The sequence below is a fragment of the Theropithecus gelada genome, chromosome 16 (assembly GCF_003255815.1).
Source record: "Theropithecus gelada isolate Dixy chromosome 16, Tgel_1.0, whole genome shotgun sequence".
Classification (NCBI taxonomy): domain Eukaryota; kingdom Metazoa; phylum Chordata; class Mammalia; order Primates; family Cercopithecidae; genus Theropithecus; species Theropithecus gelada.
Window position 1 is genome coordinate 23,615,938 of NC_037684.1, and position 19,302 is coordinate 23,635,239.

General features: G+C 56.7%; 2 protein-coding genes across 5 annotated transcripts in view; one reads left to right on the forward strand and one right to left on the reverse strand.

Moving 5' to 3' along the window:
• SAMD14 (sterile alpha motif domain containing 14) overlaps positions 1-2,098 on the forward strand; it is an 18,840-nt gene extending 16,742 nt beyond the window's left edge. The window contains exon 10 of the mRNA XM_025362759.1: positions 379-2,098. Coding sequence (XP_025218544.1) covers positions 379-534 — 156 coding nt within the window. The 3' untranslated portion in view covers positions 535-2,098. The remainder of the gene's footprint in view (positions 1-378) is intronic.
• On the reverse strand, positions 2,039-18,668 carry PDK2 (pyruvate dehydrogenase kinase 2). Of its 4 annotated transcripts, XM_025362763.1 has the most exons (12): positions 18,507-18,668; positions 17,116-17,270; positions 15,839-15,980; positions 7,973-8,044; positions 7,344-7,528; positions 6,525-6,614; positions 6,255-6,332; positions 5,170-5,246; positions 4,985-5,083; positions 4,684-4,791; positions 4,001-4,114; positions 2,039-3,441 (listed from the first exon to the last, which is right to left on the reverse strand). In XM_025362763.1, exons 3-12 carry the CDS (start codon positions 15,904-15,906, stop codon positions 3,301-3,303), a joined length of 1,032 nt encoding a protein of 343 aa, XP_025218548.1. In that variant the 5' UTR covers positions 15,907-15,980; positions 17,116-17,270; positions 18,507-18,668; the 3' UTR covers positions 2,039-3,300. The 4 variants fall into 4 exon arrangements, with proteins under 4 accessions (XP_025218548.1, XP_025218545.1, XP_025218547.1 ...); XM_025362760.1 differs by lacking the exons at positions 17,116-17,270; positions 18,507-18,668 and adding an exon at positions 17,851-18,123; XM_025362762.1 differs by lacking the exons at positions 17,116-17,270; positions 18,507-18,668 and adding an exon at positions 17,592-17,976.
• Positions 18,669-19,302: the final 634 nt, after the last annotated feature.

The following is a 19,302-nucleotide window of genomic DNA, read 5'->3' on the forward strand; positions in this document are numbered from 1 at the left end:
CCCAGGAAGTCTCTGGAAGTGAGGAGGGTCCTTGGGCACTGACTAACTGTGTGACCTTTGGCAAGTGACTCCCCATCTCTGGGCCTCAGGAGGTTGGGCAGGGCCAGGCCAAGGCTGAAATCCTGAGTGGAGGTATGGTAGGGGAGGAGGAGGAAGCGCCTAATACCCTCAACCCTCATCTCTCCCAACCACACTCATTCCAAATTCTTGCTCTGGGGGTTCTGATCCTCGGGCAGGTCACGGTGTCGGAGGCGGAGGCTCCATTCCAGGGAGGATTCGGAGCTCCAGAGTACACCTGGGGCAAAAGGAGCCTGGGCGTGGGGGGCCAGGACTGGGAAGGTTCTGGGACTCTCTCCCTCACCCTGGACTCCTCCCCAGAGCCTGGGGCTCAGCAACTCGCATGACCGGGCACTGGTGAAGCGCAAGTTGAAGGAGCTGGCAGCGGCGGCCGAGAAGGAGCGCAAGGCCCAGGAGAAGGCTGCACGGCAGCGGGAGAAGCTCCGGCGCCGAGAGCAGGAGGCCAAGAAGAGCTAGGGGAGGGTGCACAGGCGCTGGCGGCCGCTGGCTCGGCGGGCACAGGCCTCACCAGGGAGGCTGGGCCTGGGCGCCGCGCTTGGGCTAGCCTGGTCCCACGATCAAGGGCGGACATGCCCTCTCTTACCCTGTCACTTGGTCTAGACCCAGAGCCCCCAGAAAGGGAGACCCCAGGGAGAGGGCCTAGTAATAAATCCTATTTTGAGGACTTGTTTGGCACAGAATTCCTGGGGGAGGAGCAGATGAAGGGGAGAGGGCAGAGAGGCCAGGGCCGAGGCAAGTCTGGGAGCCTGGGTCAGGCTGTCCCACTGCCCTCAGGCCACCGTGCTGCTGGGGTAGAGGGGAGCTAGGAGGCCTGCCTGCCTGCTTGCCTGCCAGAGGCCCTGAGGCTGGGCCCCAGGGCTCAGAGCTGGGCTGGGCATTTCAGCAGAAGTAGGTGTGGGAGCTGCTCCTCTCCACTCTCCCAGGGGGCTGTGTGGTGGGAGAGCTCTGTCCTGCTCCCCTGAGAGGCCAGTGGCCGCTGCAGCAAGTTGCACTCAGGGTAGACTCCCAGCCAAACTCCTCAACAGGAGAGCAGAGAAAGCAGCCTGGGGCGAGTGCAGTCTTTGCCAGGACTCAAGAGGGGAAGATGAACACCCCCTTCTCCCACTCCCCTCCTCTGTCCTGTGGGTTCCAGGGGGCGAGATGACATCCACACAGGTCTGCCTCTCAGGACCCATTCAAAACCTGGTCTTTGACCCATTCTCCAAGCCAGGACTCCCTTCACTTCCTGCTGCTTCCTCAGAGGGCACCTGAGCCCTCTTTGGGAGCTGAGCAAACAGGAGCTGATAGGGACAGAGGACACCACTTCCACCAGCCAAAGCCTAGGAGCTGCTGACCTGGTCAGCTGTCACCCCAGCCAGGCAGAGGGGCAAAACCTGGGGGTTCCTGGCAGCTGCGAGATTGGAAAGGTTCATCAGCACTCCATCTGCCCCAGGCATTGTCAGGGAATCAGTGGGCTCAGAACTGGCAGGCGGTGCAAGCTCTGCTTCGCTGGGCCACACTGAGGGCTGGGGCCAGCTCCCTGGATGGGGGTGGAGTCTACCAGCAGCCTCGGGACAGCATGTATCCTTTTTAGGAAATGTCCTTGGAGGAAGTGTCCATGTGTGGCGCTGGTCAGCAGCTAGCCCCACTTCCAGGACACTAGTCAGAGTTACCGATGGGGCCGGGGGGCTCCTGCTTGGAAACCCCTCCAGTTTCTCCCATCTGCCCAGAGTGACGGATGGCACCAATGCATGCTGGCTCCCTCATTCCTGCCCAGGGGCTGTGGCTTACAGCCAGCACCCTGTACCTGGGACTCAGTCCTTATCCCCCCTCTGCTATCTGTGCTAGGAGAGGGGCTTCGGAGGGAAACAGATATGAGGACACTGGCACCATCTGGGCCTGGTGGCAGGGCCATGGGAGGTTGGAATGCACCCACGTCCTTAAAGCCATCAGTAGCTACAGTGGGTGCCCACCTGCATGCGAAGGGGAGGCAGTTCTCAATTTATTTCAATAAACACTTATGATGTGCCAGTGACCAGAATTTCTGTCTGCTCCAGCTGTTGGGTTGGCCAGATTCTGCTGGGCCCTGAGTGTGGTGGGACAACAGGTCTGTCACCAGGTGCTGGGCCATCCGGCGTTCTGCACAGATGGCTTTGCCCAGTATTTTACTCACGGTCCTGAGCTGGGCCGGACGTCCCGAGTGCGTCATGTGGTGGTCACAGGGCGCTGCAGTGTGCGTGTGTACGCGCGCACGTGTGGATCCCCTCCCCCAGGGATGCAGCCAGGCCAGTCTCATTCAGTCTCCTCTTTACTGTGGGTGTGGGTGTCACTGTCACTGCCACAGCCACTGGGAGGGACACACAGCTTTAACCCCCGTGTGCTTAGGGGAAGGGTGGGGGCATTCAGGGTTATAAAACTAACTATATACACAGAGGGTCCTGGGAGAAAGCCACCCTGAGCACACGTGTCTGGGCACAGTGGGGGCTGGGGGCTGGAACTCAGGCAGGACGGACTGGGCTTGTGGAGGGGCAGATGGGCATGAGCACGTGAGGACATGCTGGGAGGGCTTGGGAGGTGGCACAGACATTGCCAAGGCTGCTGCAGGGCCTCGAGCAGCTTGGCTGGGTGGCAAGCTCTGGGTCTAACAAGGTTCCTCCACTTTAGGGTTGGGCCCTGTGAGAGCCACCCCCTCTGCCACCGACCTTAAAGTCCCGAGTGGAGAGAGAGGCTGCAGGACCAGCCTCATTCCCCACTCACGGGTGTAACCCCTTTCTTCACTCAGTCCCCAGGTCTGGAGGGCACCCAGCCTCTTCAACAGGCCAAAGCCCAGGGTGCCTCTGTGGGCTGGGAGAATAAGGCAAGCGGAGCATCCACTTGGAAGGCCTGGGCTGTGGAGGGTGCTGAGGGGGACCCAGTACCCCTGGCAGAAAAGTGACAGCCCTGGTCTCAGAGAGGAGGACTGCCATGGGGAAATGTCTCTGGGACACCCCATCAGGGTGGAGACATCCCCAACCCTCAGGCATCGCCCACAGAGATGGGGAAGCCACCGAGGGCTCTCCACGGAGATGGACTGGCACTTAGGGACCATCACAGACCTATCACCGCAGTGACTTCTATAGAGACAGAGCCTGGTCATCAGGGAGAACCCACCCCCTGCTCCCCCAGGAGGACGGTGAGGGGCACCGTGGTGGTGGGGCCCAGAGGCAGCAGTCCGTCCTCTCAGGTGCAGATGAGTGGCGGCCCTTAGCTGACGCGGTACGTGGACGTGTTCTTGGGCTCCGTGCTGGGCACACACCAGTCGCCGGCCTCCTGGATGGTCTGGTAGTGGCGCCAGGCTGACTTGTTGTAGACAGGCAGGCGCTCCACCGAGTCCGTGGACAGGGCCTGGGGAGTGCCAGGGTCAGCCCCTCCTACCTCCCTGTGCCTTGTCCACTCCTCAGCAGACCACCCCACCCCAGCTCAGCGGCAGCCCAGCTGCCAGACACGGGGGCCTGCAAAGACCCACGAAAGGGTGGTCTCTCCTGTGTCCCCCTCCTGCCCATTCAAGAAAGCAGCTCCCTCTAAGGGAGGGAGAAGGAGGGGGAGGAGGCTGGGCTGTGTGACCCTGAGCAAGTCACCGACTCCGGGCCTCAGTCTTCTCTCCTCTGAGCTGAATGGCAAGATCTAGGGTGTCCCCTTCCTTCTGGGTCTAACAAGTCAAGGGTTCCCAGCACAGGGGTCTTAATCATAGACCACGGACTCCCCTAAATTCCCTGACAAGCTGTGCATGTCTGGGGGTTGAGGGTTCTTCAGGTTGAGGAACTGTAGCGTTGCTTGGATTCTCAGAGTCTGGGGCCAGGGAAGGACTGGGGGGGTGGAAAGGAAGGCTCGCAGCTGGCCAAGCCTGCCCAGGTCCCATCAGCAAACCTCTTCGCCAGCCGGGCTCTGCAGGAAGGGCCCTCACCTTGAGATAGATGACAGCGTCGGTCCCAAAGCCTTCCATGGAGAAGAGCTGCAGGTCTCCCTGGAAGTACTTGGCGTAGAGGCGGGAAATGGGGAGCCCGTAACCAAAACCAGCCTGCAGCGGGGCAGGAAGGCAGTGAGGATGAGGAGGCTGGCAGGGGCCTCCTGGAGCTGCAGGGACTGGCGCAGGGAGGGAAGGGTATGGAGCTGGAGTCACACGGCGGGGGTCCCAGAGCTGGAGTGGGGAGGGGACCTGCGGGAGGGGACACTGAGGCAAGAAGTGGGTGTGGGGTGAATGAGGGAATCATGAATGTGGGAGGGAGGCTTGGGCAGGGAGAGGAGTTCCGCTTAAGGGCCAGGAGGTCAGAGCAGGCCCTGTGGCTCCTTTGAGTCTCAAGTTCTCTAACAGGGAGGTGCTGACAAGTTGGACAACACTTCAGAAAGGTAGAAATTGGGGGTTTGGGAGCCACAGAGAAGAGGGAAGATGGGGGAAAGGTGACAGAGATACATCTGACACAGGTGAGATGTGTGCAGACTGGGGAGATGCGGGAGGCGCGGGGCCCAGATTCAAGACAGGTGACTGTCATAGACGGCCACACAGGAGCTGAGTGAGCAGGGGAAGTGAGTGAGGAGGAGAGAAGCCTCCCTCAGGAGCGGGGAGGGGCTGGGGTGAAGCCATCTCACCAATGGCGTCCCCCCGGTGCCAGGCTGGGGGGTGGGTGCTGTAGAGTACATGTAGCTGAAGAGTCGCTCAATCTTCCTCAAGGGAACACCCCCACCTCGGTCACTCATCTGGGAGAGAAAGGATGTGTCAGGGATTCTCTACAGCTCAGTTTCCCCACCCTGCCCGGTACCCTGACCTTCTCATGGTCTTCCCCACCCCCAAGATCTGCCCACCATGTAGGAGAAAAGGAGAGCCCGTCTCCTGGCAGGAGAGAAGCCCCCACTACTGCTCCCTGGTCCCCAAGGTCAAAGGGTCACATACCTTGATGGACAGATCTTCCTCACCCAAGGCCACCATGACCTTGATGGGTGGGAGAATGAGGCTGGACTCATGGCTTTCCACAGTCGCCCGCATGGCATTCTGCGGAGGGGCAGAGGTAAGAGAAGCATGGGAGAAGCCAGCCCTACCCACGCTCCCCGCAAAGCACCAGCTCCCAGCCTCCTTACCTTGAAGAGCTCAAAGAGCATGTGGTAGAGGTGGGAGGGGACATAGACCATGTGAATCGGCTGTTTGGAGTTGGCTGCTGCAGGGCAAGTCAAGAACAAGGGTCAGGAAACTGTCAGGAGGTCACCGCTCAACCACCTTACCCAAAGGAGGCACCCCTCCCACAAGGTTCTAACTGAGTACATGGCTACCCAGCAAGAGACTAAATCCCCAGCCTCCCTTGAGCTGTGTAGCCGGTGATTCATGGAAGTGATGCATTCAATTCTTGGGCCCTGCATTCCACACCCTTGTTCTCTTCCTCCAGGCTAGAATTGAATCAGGGGTGGGGAGCCAGCCCTGACCTCCCCAGCTAGAGGCTGGCGAGAGGGAAACCTCCCTCGTAAGTAAGCCACTGGTATTGGGGTTCTAGGGAAGCAGCCAAGCTGATACACCATCTAACATGCCCCTCCTCCCCATCCCTGTTGAGTTACCCCATTTTATTTCCTTCCTGTCACTCATCATGATCTGAGATGGTCTTGTTTATTTACTTGTTAATTGGCTGAAGGCCCCATTTCCCAGTCTTCACAGCACCAAAAAATGTAAGCTGCATGAGAACAGTGACCATTTCTGTCTTGCTTACTGTTTCATTCATTCATTCACTCAATTTCTTATTTGCTTGAGATGAAGTCTCGCTCTGTCACCCAGGCTGGAGTGCATTGGTATGATCTCAGCTCACTGCAGTCTCAGCCTCCCGGGTTCAAGTAATTCTCCTGTCTCAGCCTCCCAAGTAGCTGGGATTATAAGCATGTGCCATCATGCCCGGCTAATTTTTGTATTTTCAGTAGAGACAGGGTTTCACCATATTGCCCAGGCTGGTCTCAAACTCCTGACCTCAAGTGATTGGCCTGCCTTGGCCTCCCAAAGTGCTGAGATTAGAGATGTGAGCCACTGTGCCCCGTCCAAATATTTATCAAATGAATTAATAATACAATAATAACTCTGCTTCTCCCCTGTCTAGAAAACAGTCCATCTCCTCACTCCCCATCTCACCTTGCCCTGCTGTGTCCCCAGCCCCAAGACAGACACACACATAGCCACGCTCACTCACCATTGATCTCCTGGATCTCCAGGTCAGGCGAGGCCATGTAATACTTGTCACACAGGAGCTTAGCCATGTCGTAGGCATCTGAGAGAAGATGGGGTCATTCAGGGCATGGGTGGCCCACCCAGCAGGCAGTCCTCTTGACATTGACACTGGGGACCACCAGCATTAAACCCATAGCACCCCTCACTGAGGAACGAGTCACCCTCTGGCCAGGTAAGCTTGGAGGGGTCCCTGGGACTCCTCTGCGGGCCAGGCACTGTGGGAATGGCTCACCTTTGACCACCTCAGAGACGTTGCAGTTGGGGTCAATGCTGCCAATGTGTTTGGGATGGGCTGGGTTGGTGCTGCCGTCAAAGATGAGGGCTGCAGGCAGGAAGGGAGGGTGCTGTTGGCTGGGCTGCAGTCTGTCCCAGCGCTCCCTCTTCCCCTGGGCTCTCCCCCTCTCTCTACTTTCACCTCCAATGCCTTTGTAGGCTTCAGTCCTAAAGCTGCCCCGCTCCCCTGCTTCTGTCCTCCCTTCCCTGACCCCTGACACCTCCAGCCCTGGCTCAGGCCGTTTTTAAAGCTTTGCGTTGGACCTTTGCAAACCTGAAACAGACATCTTTTCAGAGGTCTCTCCCCACATCACATCTCCACATTGCATTTATTCTTTTCTTTGACTATAATATTCTAAGAGAACTCTTACCACCTTGCTTTGGAAATTATTTGAGCATGAGGAACTTGTTTCACTTATGACTGGCTACAACTTCTCAAAAATCATAGTGAATCTTCCTGGAATAAGAAACTCTAAACAACAAATTGTTTTTGAACATAATGAGAGTTTTTATGAATACTAAATTAAACATTCTTTTAAAGATGTGACATAATTTTACATTTTGCAAACATTGAAAACAAAACGTTTTTGAAATGGAAAATGAATGAGAAAGAAAAATTTTATTTTTCCATGTCGGAGCCATTAACTCCAAAGTTACTGGAATAACTACTCAAAGACTCCTTCTGTGGGGTTCTGAAGAGTGGCCTAGGTCCCCTCAGCAGCCCGGCCCTGGGTCCCAGCACCGCCCCCCACACCCTGCCACCGTGGCTGGCACCCACTGTGCTGGTTGATGAGCATGCGGATGGAGATGCGGCTGAGGTAGAAGCGGTCCAGGAAGTACTGGATGTTCTGGTTGGAGACGGGGTCATCACCATAGGTGTCCTTGTACTCAAGCACGCCTTGTGCCATGGTGGGCACCACGTCGTTGTGCCGGTTCCGGATGGTGACCAGGGCATCAGTGAACCTGTGGGGCAGGGCAGGTGTTCACATGGTATACCCCCAGACTCCCCTCCGTTTCTGACTCCCCTCTCCAGTGTCTTTCTTCACCTGCTCCACCCTTCCCAATCTGATGGACTCCCAATGCCCTCCCTGCTCCTCCCAAAGCCCACTCTGATTTTTTAGCTGCCTGCCGGCAGGCTTCCCACTTCAAAGCCCAGAGTTCTCATCCTCCCCAGGGCAGGGCCTGGGTCTTGCCCACCAGGCTCAGGGAACAGTGAGAATGGAGTCCATGTCTCTCCCATCAAACTTGGGGCTTTCTGAAGCAGAGTCTGTCTCCCATCTCAGACTGGATGTTCCTGAGGGCAGGCGTCTTTTCTTCCATCCTGCTGTACTTCTGCCCCAGGGGCTGCAACCCCAGATGCCCCTGGCCAACACCTGCCTTCCTTCCCCACCCAGGGCCCCCACTCACTGGCTCAGGGTGCGATGGTCCTCGGGGTCCTTGTCCAGGAACTCCATTATGTCCAGGAGGCTCTGGACATACCTGTGCGGGGGCGGGAGGGGACACAGCCTCAGCTTCAGGTGGCTAGCCCCTCCTCACCCATTTCAGCTGGGCCTCGCTCTTGTCCTGCTCCTACGCGGGCCCCACACAGAGCTGCCCACAAGCCGCCTCACTATTTTTCTCCATCCATTTCATTTGTATGTGAGTCTCCCTGACAACCCAGTCAGTTATGCAAGAAAACTTCAAATGTGCTGGTCCCCCGTTTAGCACCTTTGCTTTGGAATCCTAGAACAGTCCTCTCAGAAGGGGCTTGGAGATGATCCCATCCAAGAGGCCTCACAGATCAGGAGACTGAGGCTGAGATGGGGTGGGGAGACTGGACCTAGCGCCTGCAGTGGGGGAAGGCAGGCAGGTGCATCAACTTCTCTGAACCCCAGCGTGGAAACGGCTCCTAATGTTTCTCCCCCCGGGGTACTGTTGCATCCAGTGGGACACAATGGCAGAGGGGCCGGCACAGGGCCTCCCAGAGTCACCCCTGACAGAGTGGCCAGCACAGGGCCTCCCAGAATGACCCCTGAGCTGGGGTGCTCTGGGCCAGGCACCTGCCTAGGCAATTGGATTCTAAAATGGCAGGTGGGAAGGACCCAAAGGTGGGGTAGGTGTGCCTGGCTCTGTCCCCAGGTGGGGCTGGGGCCCATAGAGAGTCCAGAGAAGCTCACTCTCCTGCAAAAGGCCGGGTAGGAGTAGGTGATGCCCTGCCGCCCCTCCCATCTACAGGCCTGATGGGGAGGCCAGTTTTCCCTGGGCTGCGAGAAGAGCTTGATGCTCTAAAAGAAGCATCAAGAACCCCTGAAGTCAGCCAGGCCCGGTGACTCACACCTGTAATCCCAGCACTCTGGGAGGCGGAGGCGGGTGAATCACCTGAGGTCAGGAGTTGGAGACTAGCCTGGCCAACATGGCGAAAACCTGTTTCTACTAAAAACGCAAAAATTAGCTGGTCATGGTGGCGCATGCCTGTAATCCCAGCTACTCAGGAGGCTGAGGTAGGAGAATTGCTTGAACTTGGGAGGCAAAGGCTGCAGTGAGCCGAGATCGCACCACTGCACTCCAGCCTGGGCAACAGAGCAAGACTCTGTCCCCCGCAAAAAAGAAGCCATGAACTCAGGGACAGCAGCAGGCCTCCTTCTGCAAGGGAGTCAGGCCCACCTGTGGTGGCAGATGGTACCGAGCTGGAGCCACTGTGCCCCATGCCCTGGGAAGCCATGACCTGTTTCCCTGCTAACATGCCCAGTCTGTGGCTTGTTCCTTTGGGGAGGGCAGGAAGAGCCTCTGTCTGGCAGAAACACTTATAACCAGGAGGAAGGGGGGCTGCCTAGAGCCCTGCAGCGGCGAGGCCCCCGGGGCCCAACAGTGTTTCTAGAAAAGGCCCCACCACACGAGGACTCATTCCCACGTCCACAGTGCTCTGACCTTCACTGTAACCTGTAACAGGTACGACAGGCAGGAATCAGTCCCACGCACAGCCTCCCCCAGGGAGGCGTGAAGAGGTCCCATAGCTAGTAAGTGGGATGAGGAAGTCCCGAGTCTCCAGCGCTCTTGCCACCCCAGGGTGCTGATTCCGCTCGACTCTCACCTCCACACTTCTGTTCACACAGTGCCCTCTGCACTGTGAATGCCCTGCTAGGAATGCCTTTCCCCTTAAACCTAGCGTCTGCTGCTCTCGCTCTTGCCTGGCAGAGAAGAGAGTGAAAGAACGAGCTCTGGACCCAGAACTGGCTCTTTAAGCACCAGGAGCTGTGTGGCCCTGGGTAGGTCAAGGAGCCTCTGTGGGCCTGAGTTTGCTCGTTAGGAAAATGGGGATTGTGATACGTATTTACTGCTTTGTGGTGAGAATTCCATGTGATGATTAGCACAGTGCCTAGCACATAGTGAGCACTCTCTAAATGCTTGCTCTTATTATGGCTGGTGGCTCAAACATCGTGGACAGCTGCGTGCATCCTCTGAGCCCCCAGGCGGCATCTGATACTCTCCCACTGCTTGTAGGCTCTGAACCACAGCATGTTTGAGCCCCTATGCCCTGGAGACCTGCCCCACTGCCACAGGAAGGGGGCTGTCTCAGGCCCAGAGCTAACCGCCCACCCCTCCCTACCCAGAGCTCTGCACAGAGCCGGAGAGGAGGAGCTGTGGCTGCTGAGGGCGCTGGGGGCCCTGACAGCAGAAAAGATCAGCCTTCATCTCAGCCCCCAACACCATCCCTGCCACCCCACCCAGCAGATGATCAGGCTGGCACTCCTAAGACCTGTCTCCCTGGAGAATAACATAGCGACCACTAACGCCCACCTGTGCCGAGTCCCACACAGGGTCTCTCCTCTGCCAACAGCCCTGATGAACACAAGGTATTTCCCTTTTTTTGCAGATGAGACCAGCACTGAGAGGTTAGGTGATATGCCCCAGGCCACACAGTAAGCAGCAGGCTGGGATTCAAATCCAGCTCTCGCAGACTCCAAGTCTACACCACGTGGCCAACAGCCGACACTGGTGCTGACGGTGATGCTGCTGCTGATGGTGATGGTGGCATGTACTGGATATCAATGGCCAGGTCCACCCTGTGCTTCCCTCATGCCCCACTTTCACCTCCGCAAGAACCCCGGAGGTAGGCACTACTGCTGGACCCATTTTACAGATGAGGAAGTTAACACGCAGAGCTGAGATTCTCTCTCCCAGGACCACATGGCTCCGAATCCCTTGCTCCCTAAATGCACCCAGGATAGACCTTCATGCTCATATAATTCTTAGGGGAGAGAGGGCCTCCATGCAGGCAGTGCTAGGGGCAGGTGGGGAGAGGAGGGAGAGGAGACCCACTGCAGAGTGGGGCCTGGGACCCCTTCCCAGGGGGCAGGTGGGGATGAAGCAGGTGGGAGCTGGGAGGCTAAGCCACTTCCTGACTGTGCTGGTCGGTGGGTGGGGGTGGGCACGGTCAAAGTCCCAGTCTCACTTAGGGAGAGTGCCCCAGCTGCTGGCACCACCCCTTTTGTGGCTGCTCAACAACCCTAGAGGGCAGAAATGGGACCTGGTCATGTGGCCACTGAAGTGGAGCAAAGGGCACTGGCATGGAGTGACAGCGGGCAGCGCCTGCCAGCCTCTCTCACAGGGCCAGGGCTCCTCCAGGGCAGGGGGCCCGGGCTACTCTTAAAATGGAGGGGAGAGGATGAGGATTTTCCCAGAGGTCCCTGGCCTTGCCCTGAAGCCCCTTAGGGGCCTGGTACACCAAATGTCACCCTTGGGCCGGTTCTTGGTCCTAAGAAGAGAGATTGGGGATGAGTGGTGTTGGCCTCTGGGCTGCCCACCCCTTGCAGGCCAGACAGAATATATAAGGGAGACCTCAAAGCAGTGGTGCAGTGACAGAGAGGCACCAACAGACGGGAGAGGCACTGCCCCCACCCCTCCCCGGGCCTGCAGGGAGGCTGGGGTCTTTGGGCCTGCTGACCTCTACAGTAATCAAGGCCCCCAGGAGTCCCTTGGTGAGATTCGGAGCTCCCAAGCCCAGCCCAAGGTAATGTGGAGGTCCATCCAAACCCTGCTTTCCAGGGCTCCGGAACCAGTCTAGAGCCCCAGGATTGGGAAGGAGGAGGTGTGGGATGCAGGCAGAAGCGAGGGGCCTTGGTGAGAGTGTGGGGCTGAGAATGGGCGGTGGGGGCGGGAGCAGAGGGTGAGCGAGTATGGGAGGAGGGCCCTGCAGCCCCGTGTGGGAGCAGAGGGGGTGCTGAGCCAGCGGGCGAGTGTGTGTAATTGTGTGCATGTGGCATGTGCGTGCCTGTGGGTGTGTGTGAGGGTGTGCCCTGTGCACTCATATCCACAGCTGCTGGCGAGCAGGGTGTGAACAAGGGAAAGGCTGGGGAGGGGGTGCTCGCTGCACCTGGGGTAGAGGTGGCGGTGTCCTGCCTCCGGAGCCTCTGAGCCAGGCAGGTTTGGGTTCCGCTGCTGATTGCGCCCTGAAGAGGCCACCGAGTCCCTCAGGTCCCCATCTGCAAAATGGGGTTCACAGGAATAAGCACCTCGTGGGCCTGGGTGTACAGAACAGGAGATGATGCCTCGAGTACATGCGTAGTAAGTGGTCGGTTCTGCTCCGGCCATGCAAGGAGCAGCTGATGGATTTGGAGAGCTCATCTGGCTTTAGCAGGTCCTGGGCACCCAAGCCACACCCTCTGTGTGGGGTCCACACACCTTGCTGACAAGCAAGGGAGGTTTGTGCGAAGGTGCCGGCCATATCACCTCCCACCTACAGCCCCCACAAATATCCTGTTAGTGATAGCAGTGAGTCATTGTCATTTGATTCTACTCGGCGGCTCCTGCTTAACCCTGCATTTTCTGGAAGCACATCCCCACGACTCCATGCCTGGAGAGGAGCCGGGGTTGTCCCTTTCGGTCTCTAACAACACCAGCTGTCAACAATTCTGTAAAGTGAGTTCTGCTCTCCCACAGACTTGCAACATGAACTTGGAAATCTCTGACTCCACATCACCGCCCCGAACGCAGGCTCCCTTCTTTCCCTTCAAGAATCCAGTCTCCATATAACAGCTGGGTTCGAATCCCAACTCCACCATCTACTCACTGAGTGATCTCAGATAAGTTTTCTTCACCTCTCTGAACCTCAGTTTCTCATCTAGAAAATGGGATGATAGCAAGGACTACCTCATAAGGTTGTGAAGATGAAATGAGTTAATATGTGTAGACACTTAGGACAGCTCCTGGGACACAGCCAGCCTTTGGAGGTGTTTGCTTTTGTTATTATCATAATTTATTACTACCTTGCCCAAGAAACCACACCACAATTACATCATCTGTGGGCTGGAGGTGTTGCTGCCTGGCAGCCTGGGGACGTGGCTTGTGTTGGTAGAGTTCTGCACACTTTTCACATCTAGCACTGGCCCTTGGCCCTTACAAACACAATGGGTCCCCATTTTACAGATGAGGAAGCTGAGGCTCAGAGATGCCATATGGCTTGCCCAGGATGAAGCTTCAAAGTCACGCATGCCGAGGCCAAACTGGGTGGGACTTTCCCTCCCAGTCCAGTCTCCACCAAAACAGGGCCCACTATCGCAAGTCTGTCCAGTTGAAATAACGTATCAGGGTTATTTAGAACCAGGAATTCTCAGCTCGCCCACAGTGACTCTGCCTAGAACCTCTCCCCAGCAGAGTAGAAACTCCATTTCTGTGACCACAGATGAACCATGACCACTAATAACTGCATCTGCTGAGGGTTCTTGTGTTTTCCAGAAAAGAGGGTTTGCTCCTTACTCATCAGACTCAGGCTAGAGGCCCTCTTGCCAAGCTCCCTGGTAAAGTCTCCCTTCCTCCTCTCAGGCACCTAGAACCTGCCCACCTCCATCGTTCCAGCTGGCAGGCTGTTCCTCCTGGAGAAAGAGGTCTCCACTCTCTCACAGGCAGCCACCTCAACCCTGTCGGGAAGTCCTTCTTGTCCTCACACTGCAGTCTCTCTTGCTGCAGCCAATGCTCATTCTCTCTGGAAACATTCTTGGCAGGCTGTCTCTTCAGCATGTTGGGATGCTTTAGCAATCCCTCGGCCTGCTCTCCTCTAAGCTGAATCTTTCATTGAGGAAGTGTTCTCTCTTGTCTAACTTCATTCCCTCCCACTGTTACTTGACATTACTTGCAAGCTTTGTGGAAGAATGTCAGGCCAACCCCTTATCTGCGTCACTGATTTTTCAGGAAGGGACTCTGCAGGGGCCCCTGGGGGAGTCATGGGAAGCTCAGCAGCCCTGTGCCCTCCTCCTGCATCCCTCAGCTCTCCCAGGAACACGGTGTCCAGGGAGGGGCCTGAGAAGTTCTGCCCTGAAGTCAGGGACCAGGTGGAGAGGCAGCCAGGTCAGGCAGCCGGATAGAGCCAGAGGAGGGCCAGGGAGAACAGATGGCACCTTCTGTCTCCTTCCCACCACTCCACACCACCCACAGTGGGAAGTGTTGGTTGGCTCAGAGGTCCTGGACCTCCGAGAGGCAGGGCACAGCAAGGGGTGACCTGGTTGGGTTCCATGAAAATCAGGCTCTGTGCCTCATGCCTCCGCCCCTTCTTCACAGCCCACACTAACAGCACAATCTCCAGAAAGTCAGTTCCCAGCTACATTAGCCAGGCCCCTTCCTGTCTCCACACCTTTGCCCAGCCTATTCCTTTAGCCTGGAATGCCCTTCCCTTCCGTGTAGCTCTAAGCTTGCCTAGGCACCCTGTAAGGTCCAGTGACAAGTCACCTCCTCTGCATGTCCATGGCAACTGCCCCACAACGTGTCATTCAACCAACATTCATGGTGTATCCACTACACTCCTGGCCTTGTGTGTACAACACTACCCCTCACCATATCTCATTTAATTACAATAAGCCCCATATCCACAGGTCCGTGCATAGAAAACAGTGCGGAAAGGCACCACTACATCTGATGAAACTGAGCTGTGTTCCGTTAGGGGGTGGAGGGGAGTGGTTGGCAATTTCTTCTATCTACTATTTTGCGTTTTCCAAGTGTCAAGTGACCCTGTTATACTTCCACAATAAAGGAAAAGTATCAATGTTCTTTTTTTTTTTTTTTTTGAGACGGAGTCTCGCGCTGTGTCACCCAGGCTGGAGTGCAGTGGCGCGATCTCGGCTCACTGCAAGCTCCGCCTCCCAGGTTCACGCCATTCTCCTGCCTCAGCCTCCGAGTAGCTGGGACTACAGGCGCCCACCACCACGCCCGGCTAGTTTTTTGTATTTTTAGTAGAGACGGGGTTTCACCATGTTAGCCAGGATGGTCTCGATCTCCTGACCTCGTGATCCACCCGCCTCGGCCTCCCAAAGTGCTGGGATTACAGGCTTGAGCCACCGCGCCCGGCCTCAATGTTCTTTTAAAATAATGTTTGCATTCCTAATTTAAATAAAACGAACTCTTCGGCAGCTCCCTGCTCCTAGCACTATGCTGGACTCAGTTCACCCTGCCTGCGTATTTTTCCTTCCAGATCACAGGCCCCTGAGGGCAGCTGCTGTGACTTCGCATGGCTTTAGGCTCAGAGTACATGCGGGCATGTGCTCCTGAGTCTACAAGGAAATCACAGCCATATCATACTGCAAGTCCAGAAGAAACAACAGAAGATGTCCGCATGGGTGCCACCAAAGTCAATGAGGATTAGCTATTTTACACGCCCAGCGACAGGGGACACCCTTGTTTATTCTTCATGTGACTGGCCTTTGGCTAATTTCATCCAGTTACTTGAGTTCTTGAGTGAAGCCTGCTGAGCCTTTCCCTCTGTTCCTGCTGCAGTGCGCAATAAACTTTTGGTCTTTGCCCCTCCAAAGCTCTGCGGGAAGGCACTGTGCCATCCCTGTGTGTATGTGAGTCTTTTCCAACATCCAAAACAGTCTATCTTGCAGCTTGGGTTGTATAGTTTATTTGAAAACTTGCTTCTTGTTTCTGTTTCCCAAAAAGTTACCCCCAAATAAATACTGCCTAACAGCCACTCGAGTTCCAGCACTGGGCTGGTAGCTAACACTGACATCAGCCTAACTTGGGGTTTTGGCTGTGAAAACCATGTTTTCCTGGGTGGATCCTGGGTTTCCAAAGAAAGGTGGGTGGTAAGAGGGCTACACATGGAGACTAGGAGCTTGACCTCAGTCCTGCTTTGGCCTCAGATTCCCATGTGACCCTAGGCAACTCCAAGCTCTTGGGGCTTTGGTGTCTCCTGTCTGTCCCCACCCCACCCTCAAGGCTGCTAAACGCTTGGAGACTCCATCCCTGAGCCCAGGCACACTGGCGATGGAGTGGGAGGTGCAGGGACGGAGCCAGGGGTCTCACCAGCTCTGCACCAGCTGCACAGAGGGTGTGCTCAGCACCCGGTCGGGAAGCAGGTTGATCTCCTTCATGATGTTGGCCAGGCGCACAGGCAGCTCCTGCCTGAGGAAGGTGAAGGAGGTTTTCTCACAGGCATTGCTGGATCCTGGCAGGAGAAAGAGACGTGAGCCACAGAGCCACCAACTATGAAAGCCAAAGGATGTCTCGGCCAGGTCAGCTAAACCCTTCATTAACTGGGGGTTCAGAGAGCAACTGACCTGCCCAGGGGCGCACAGCAAGGCTCCCCATCCCCTGCAGGGCTCAAACACCTACACCCTGTGCCTAACACTCCAGGGGGTGGCATCCTCTCCTCACCCCCAGCTGAACCCTGCTTGCCTTTAACCACAGTGGCAGGGCCACTACTGGGCCCATTTGGAAATGCCTCTGGCCTCAGTCACCTCACTTCTCTTTCCTCCCCTCCCAGCACACTCACTTTGAGGGGCTGATCCCGGAGGCAAAGGAGCCTGGGAAACCCATCCCTACCTAGGACTGGGCTCTGGCTGAGGGGGACTATGGCCAGACCACCACTGCGGTGTCCCAATATTGTCTCTGGCCAGCCCACCTCACCCAGCCTGGCCTGAATGCCCATGTGGGGCTGCTGTGTCTTAATGCCCATCCATGAGGCAAATGGGCCCAAGAACAGGAGTCCAAATGCCACGGTCCTTGTCTGGCATCAAGATGGAGAGGGTGGGGGCCCGAATAAGGCCTTGGCCCAGGGTGAGAGGCCCTGGGTTCCAGTCCATCAGGCTCTGCTTGCAACTCTGTCACCCAGGCCATGCCATCATCCTCTTGAAGGTCTCAGTTTCTCCCATAAAACTACAAGTTGACCAAACTGTACTGTGAGCCCCCAACAGCTGTGGTGTTTCTGTAATGAGGGTGCAGTTTGTGGGGACAGCGGCTGGGGGCTAGGAGTGGGCCCAGGAGGCTTTCCTACATGGAGGAGGCTCAAGACTCAGACAGGGCAGGGGTGCAGGCAGATGAGTCCTGAGGAACAGGTGCCCTGTGTCTCGGCTGCCACCTCCCTGCTCCCGTCGCACCATTGACGCAGCTGCACCCCAAGCCAGGCACTATCAACTCAACTCTTGAGAAACTGCCCCCCACCCGCAGTTCCCAGCTGGCACCATGGAAATACCACGTAGACAGACAGGGCCCACACAATGCCCGTTTCAGCCGCCACACTGGCACAGCCTCCCTCCTGCCCCAGGGCCACCCCCAGAATGCTGGTAGTGGGCGATCCTGACCTAGCAACCCTGGGGCAGCCAAGGGAGGTATAGGCGGCTTGAGTCCACATCACGGTGCCTGGGGCCCCTGCCCAGCTCGGGAGAGGCTGCCAGGCCGGAACAGATTTGATCTTCAAGTGTCCTTGCCTACTGGGGCAGCTAGGGTCCAGCTCCTTCTGTGGGTGGATGCCTACCAGTCAGGGCACTCTCTCCCGCTGGCATATTCTGAAAGAGCCCCCTTCCCCAACTGCTCCTGGCTTAATCTCACCCACTGCCCAGGGGTGTCTGATCCTTCGTGCCCAGTCCAGGTCTCTCTCCAGACGGCTGCACCTCTCAACCCTGCCTCCTCACTCCCACCAACAGACCCCCAGTTTCCTCTGGTGGGAGGAGGGGCTCCTACTCCTCCAGTCATGAGGACAACTCCCATTAACCTTTTAGCGTCTGGATACCACCCTACTCCCTTCCTGTAGTAACATCGCAGCTTCACTGCCCCTAACTCTTCAAGACCCCGCATGAAGCCGAGGAAGAAACCTCGGGACCGTCCTTGTAAGTGCCCCCCCATTCCCATCAACAGCCCAGTCGAGAGGCCCCGGCCAGTCCCTCCTTCCCCATTAACTCTTTCCTGCCTGTACCTTTCCAAACAACCCTTCTCTGTCACTCGGGGCCTTTCTTCTCCTCCGTCCCCCCTGGCCCCCGGCTGCCCCTCCCAGCGCCCCGCGGGCCTCCGCTGCCAGCCGCCTCCCGCCCACTCCGTACCGAAGTCCAGAAACTGCTTCATGGACAGCGGGGACGGGGAGAACTTGCTGAAGTGCTCTATGTACTTGGGCGCCCCAGCCAGGGACGCATTCTTGAGCAGCGCCCAGACCCAGCGCATGGCTGCGGCGGCCGCGACTCGGGTTGTGGTCCCTGCGCTGGCAGCGCTCGCGCACCGTTCGGCCCAGCGACGAGATTCGGCCGCCTCCTCCCTACCCTTGCCCTGGCGAGCACTCCAAGGCCCAGCCAATCGGCTCGTCGTGGCGCCTCGACGTCGCCAATGGCCACTCACAAACAACTCCGGGAGAACCAATAGCTTTCCGCCCCGGCACGTGGCTTCCCTCCAGGCCCGCCCCCTTAACCCACGCTTTGCCTGAGCGGCCTGTTGTTTTGGGGAGGCTGCGCCGAGATCCCACCTCCCCTGTGTTCACGCGTCCCTTTCCTCCCGGGGGCGAAGCCGGGGTTAACCCCTTCCTTCCCAGAGCCCCGCCAGCCCTTTCGTTTCCTCTTCCACTCCTGCCTTTCCCTCGCTATCTCCTTGCATCTCCTTCACCCGCCGGCTCCTTTTAACCCTTCCTTTCCAGAATTGTCTAGGTAGCTTTCAACCAATCCCTTTCCTCCAACTCAAAGGTACCTGTTTCACCTGTCATCATCTTTACCTGCCCTCCCTTAACGGGTCTTGGGGATTCCCAGTCCGGATGACAGTGACCCAGACTGCGAATATTTGCAAAATTCGGAACCAGGGTGCAAGCCTATACGAATCCGTCCCGTATATGTGCAGCCCACCCACTTCCACAAAGATCCAAGCGGCTCAGGAAAAGGTGGAGTTTGCTTTTCCAATTGAAAAACATCCAGAGTAAAAACCGTCACGACTAGTGGCGGTGGAGGCGGCAGTTATCGTCCATGCCAGTTAACACTTTCATTTTATTATATAGCTCATCTGACCGAACATAAAGCCTTGGACATCTAGCGCGACCACCTGAGAAAGCCACCTCCTTCGCACCGGGCTTCCTTAGAGCAAGATTCCAGGAGGTGAAGTGTCTCTGGGGGGCAGCCCGTCCTTCATCAGCAGCCCCGCTTCTCTTGGAGGAAACGTGATGCGCCCTCTTGTGGCCGATCGTGGGCTTAGGGCCCGACCCGCCACTTTGATGCTTTCTTTGCTCGGTGACATTAGCCTAAAATGTGTTAGGCTTTCTGCTGGGAACAGGGAACACAGACAGGATCAAGAAATGGCTTTTTTCCTCAATGATTTCATTTCTACGTTTCAGAGATAGCTACATAAGTAAATAATTAGCTATAACTGAATATGATTGTAATACAGACCTCACAAACTTCACAAATGGAAGGGCCTCTTAGCTGGAAGAATAATAAGCTATATGCCAGGCACTGTCTGCAGACATTATCTCATTTAATTCTCTATTTTATTATTCTTAGCCTCATTTCATAGATAAGAAA

Excerpts from the sequence above, each read along its gene's own strand:
- PDK2 (XM_025362760.1), bottom strand. The coding sequence starts at position 17,968 with ATGCGCTGGGTCTGGGCGCTGCTCAAGAATGCGTCCCTGGCTGGGGCG. Across the intron at positions 5,084-5,169 it reads TGCTCTTTGAGCTCTTCAAG|AATGCCATGCGGGCGACTGT; the intron begins GTAAGGAGGCTG and ends GCCCCTCCGCAG. Across the intron at positions 4,792-4,984 it reads AGGAAGATCTGTCCATCAAG|ATGAGTGACCGAGGTGGGGG; the intron begins GTATGTGACCCT and ends TTTCTCTCCCAG.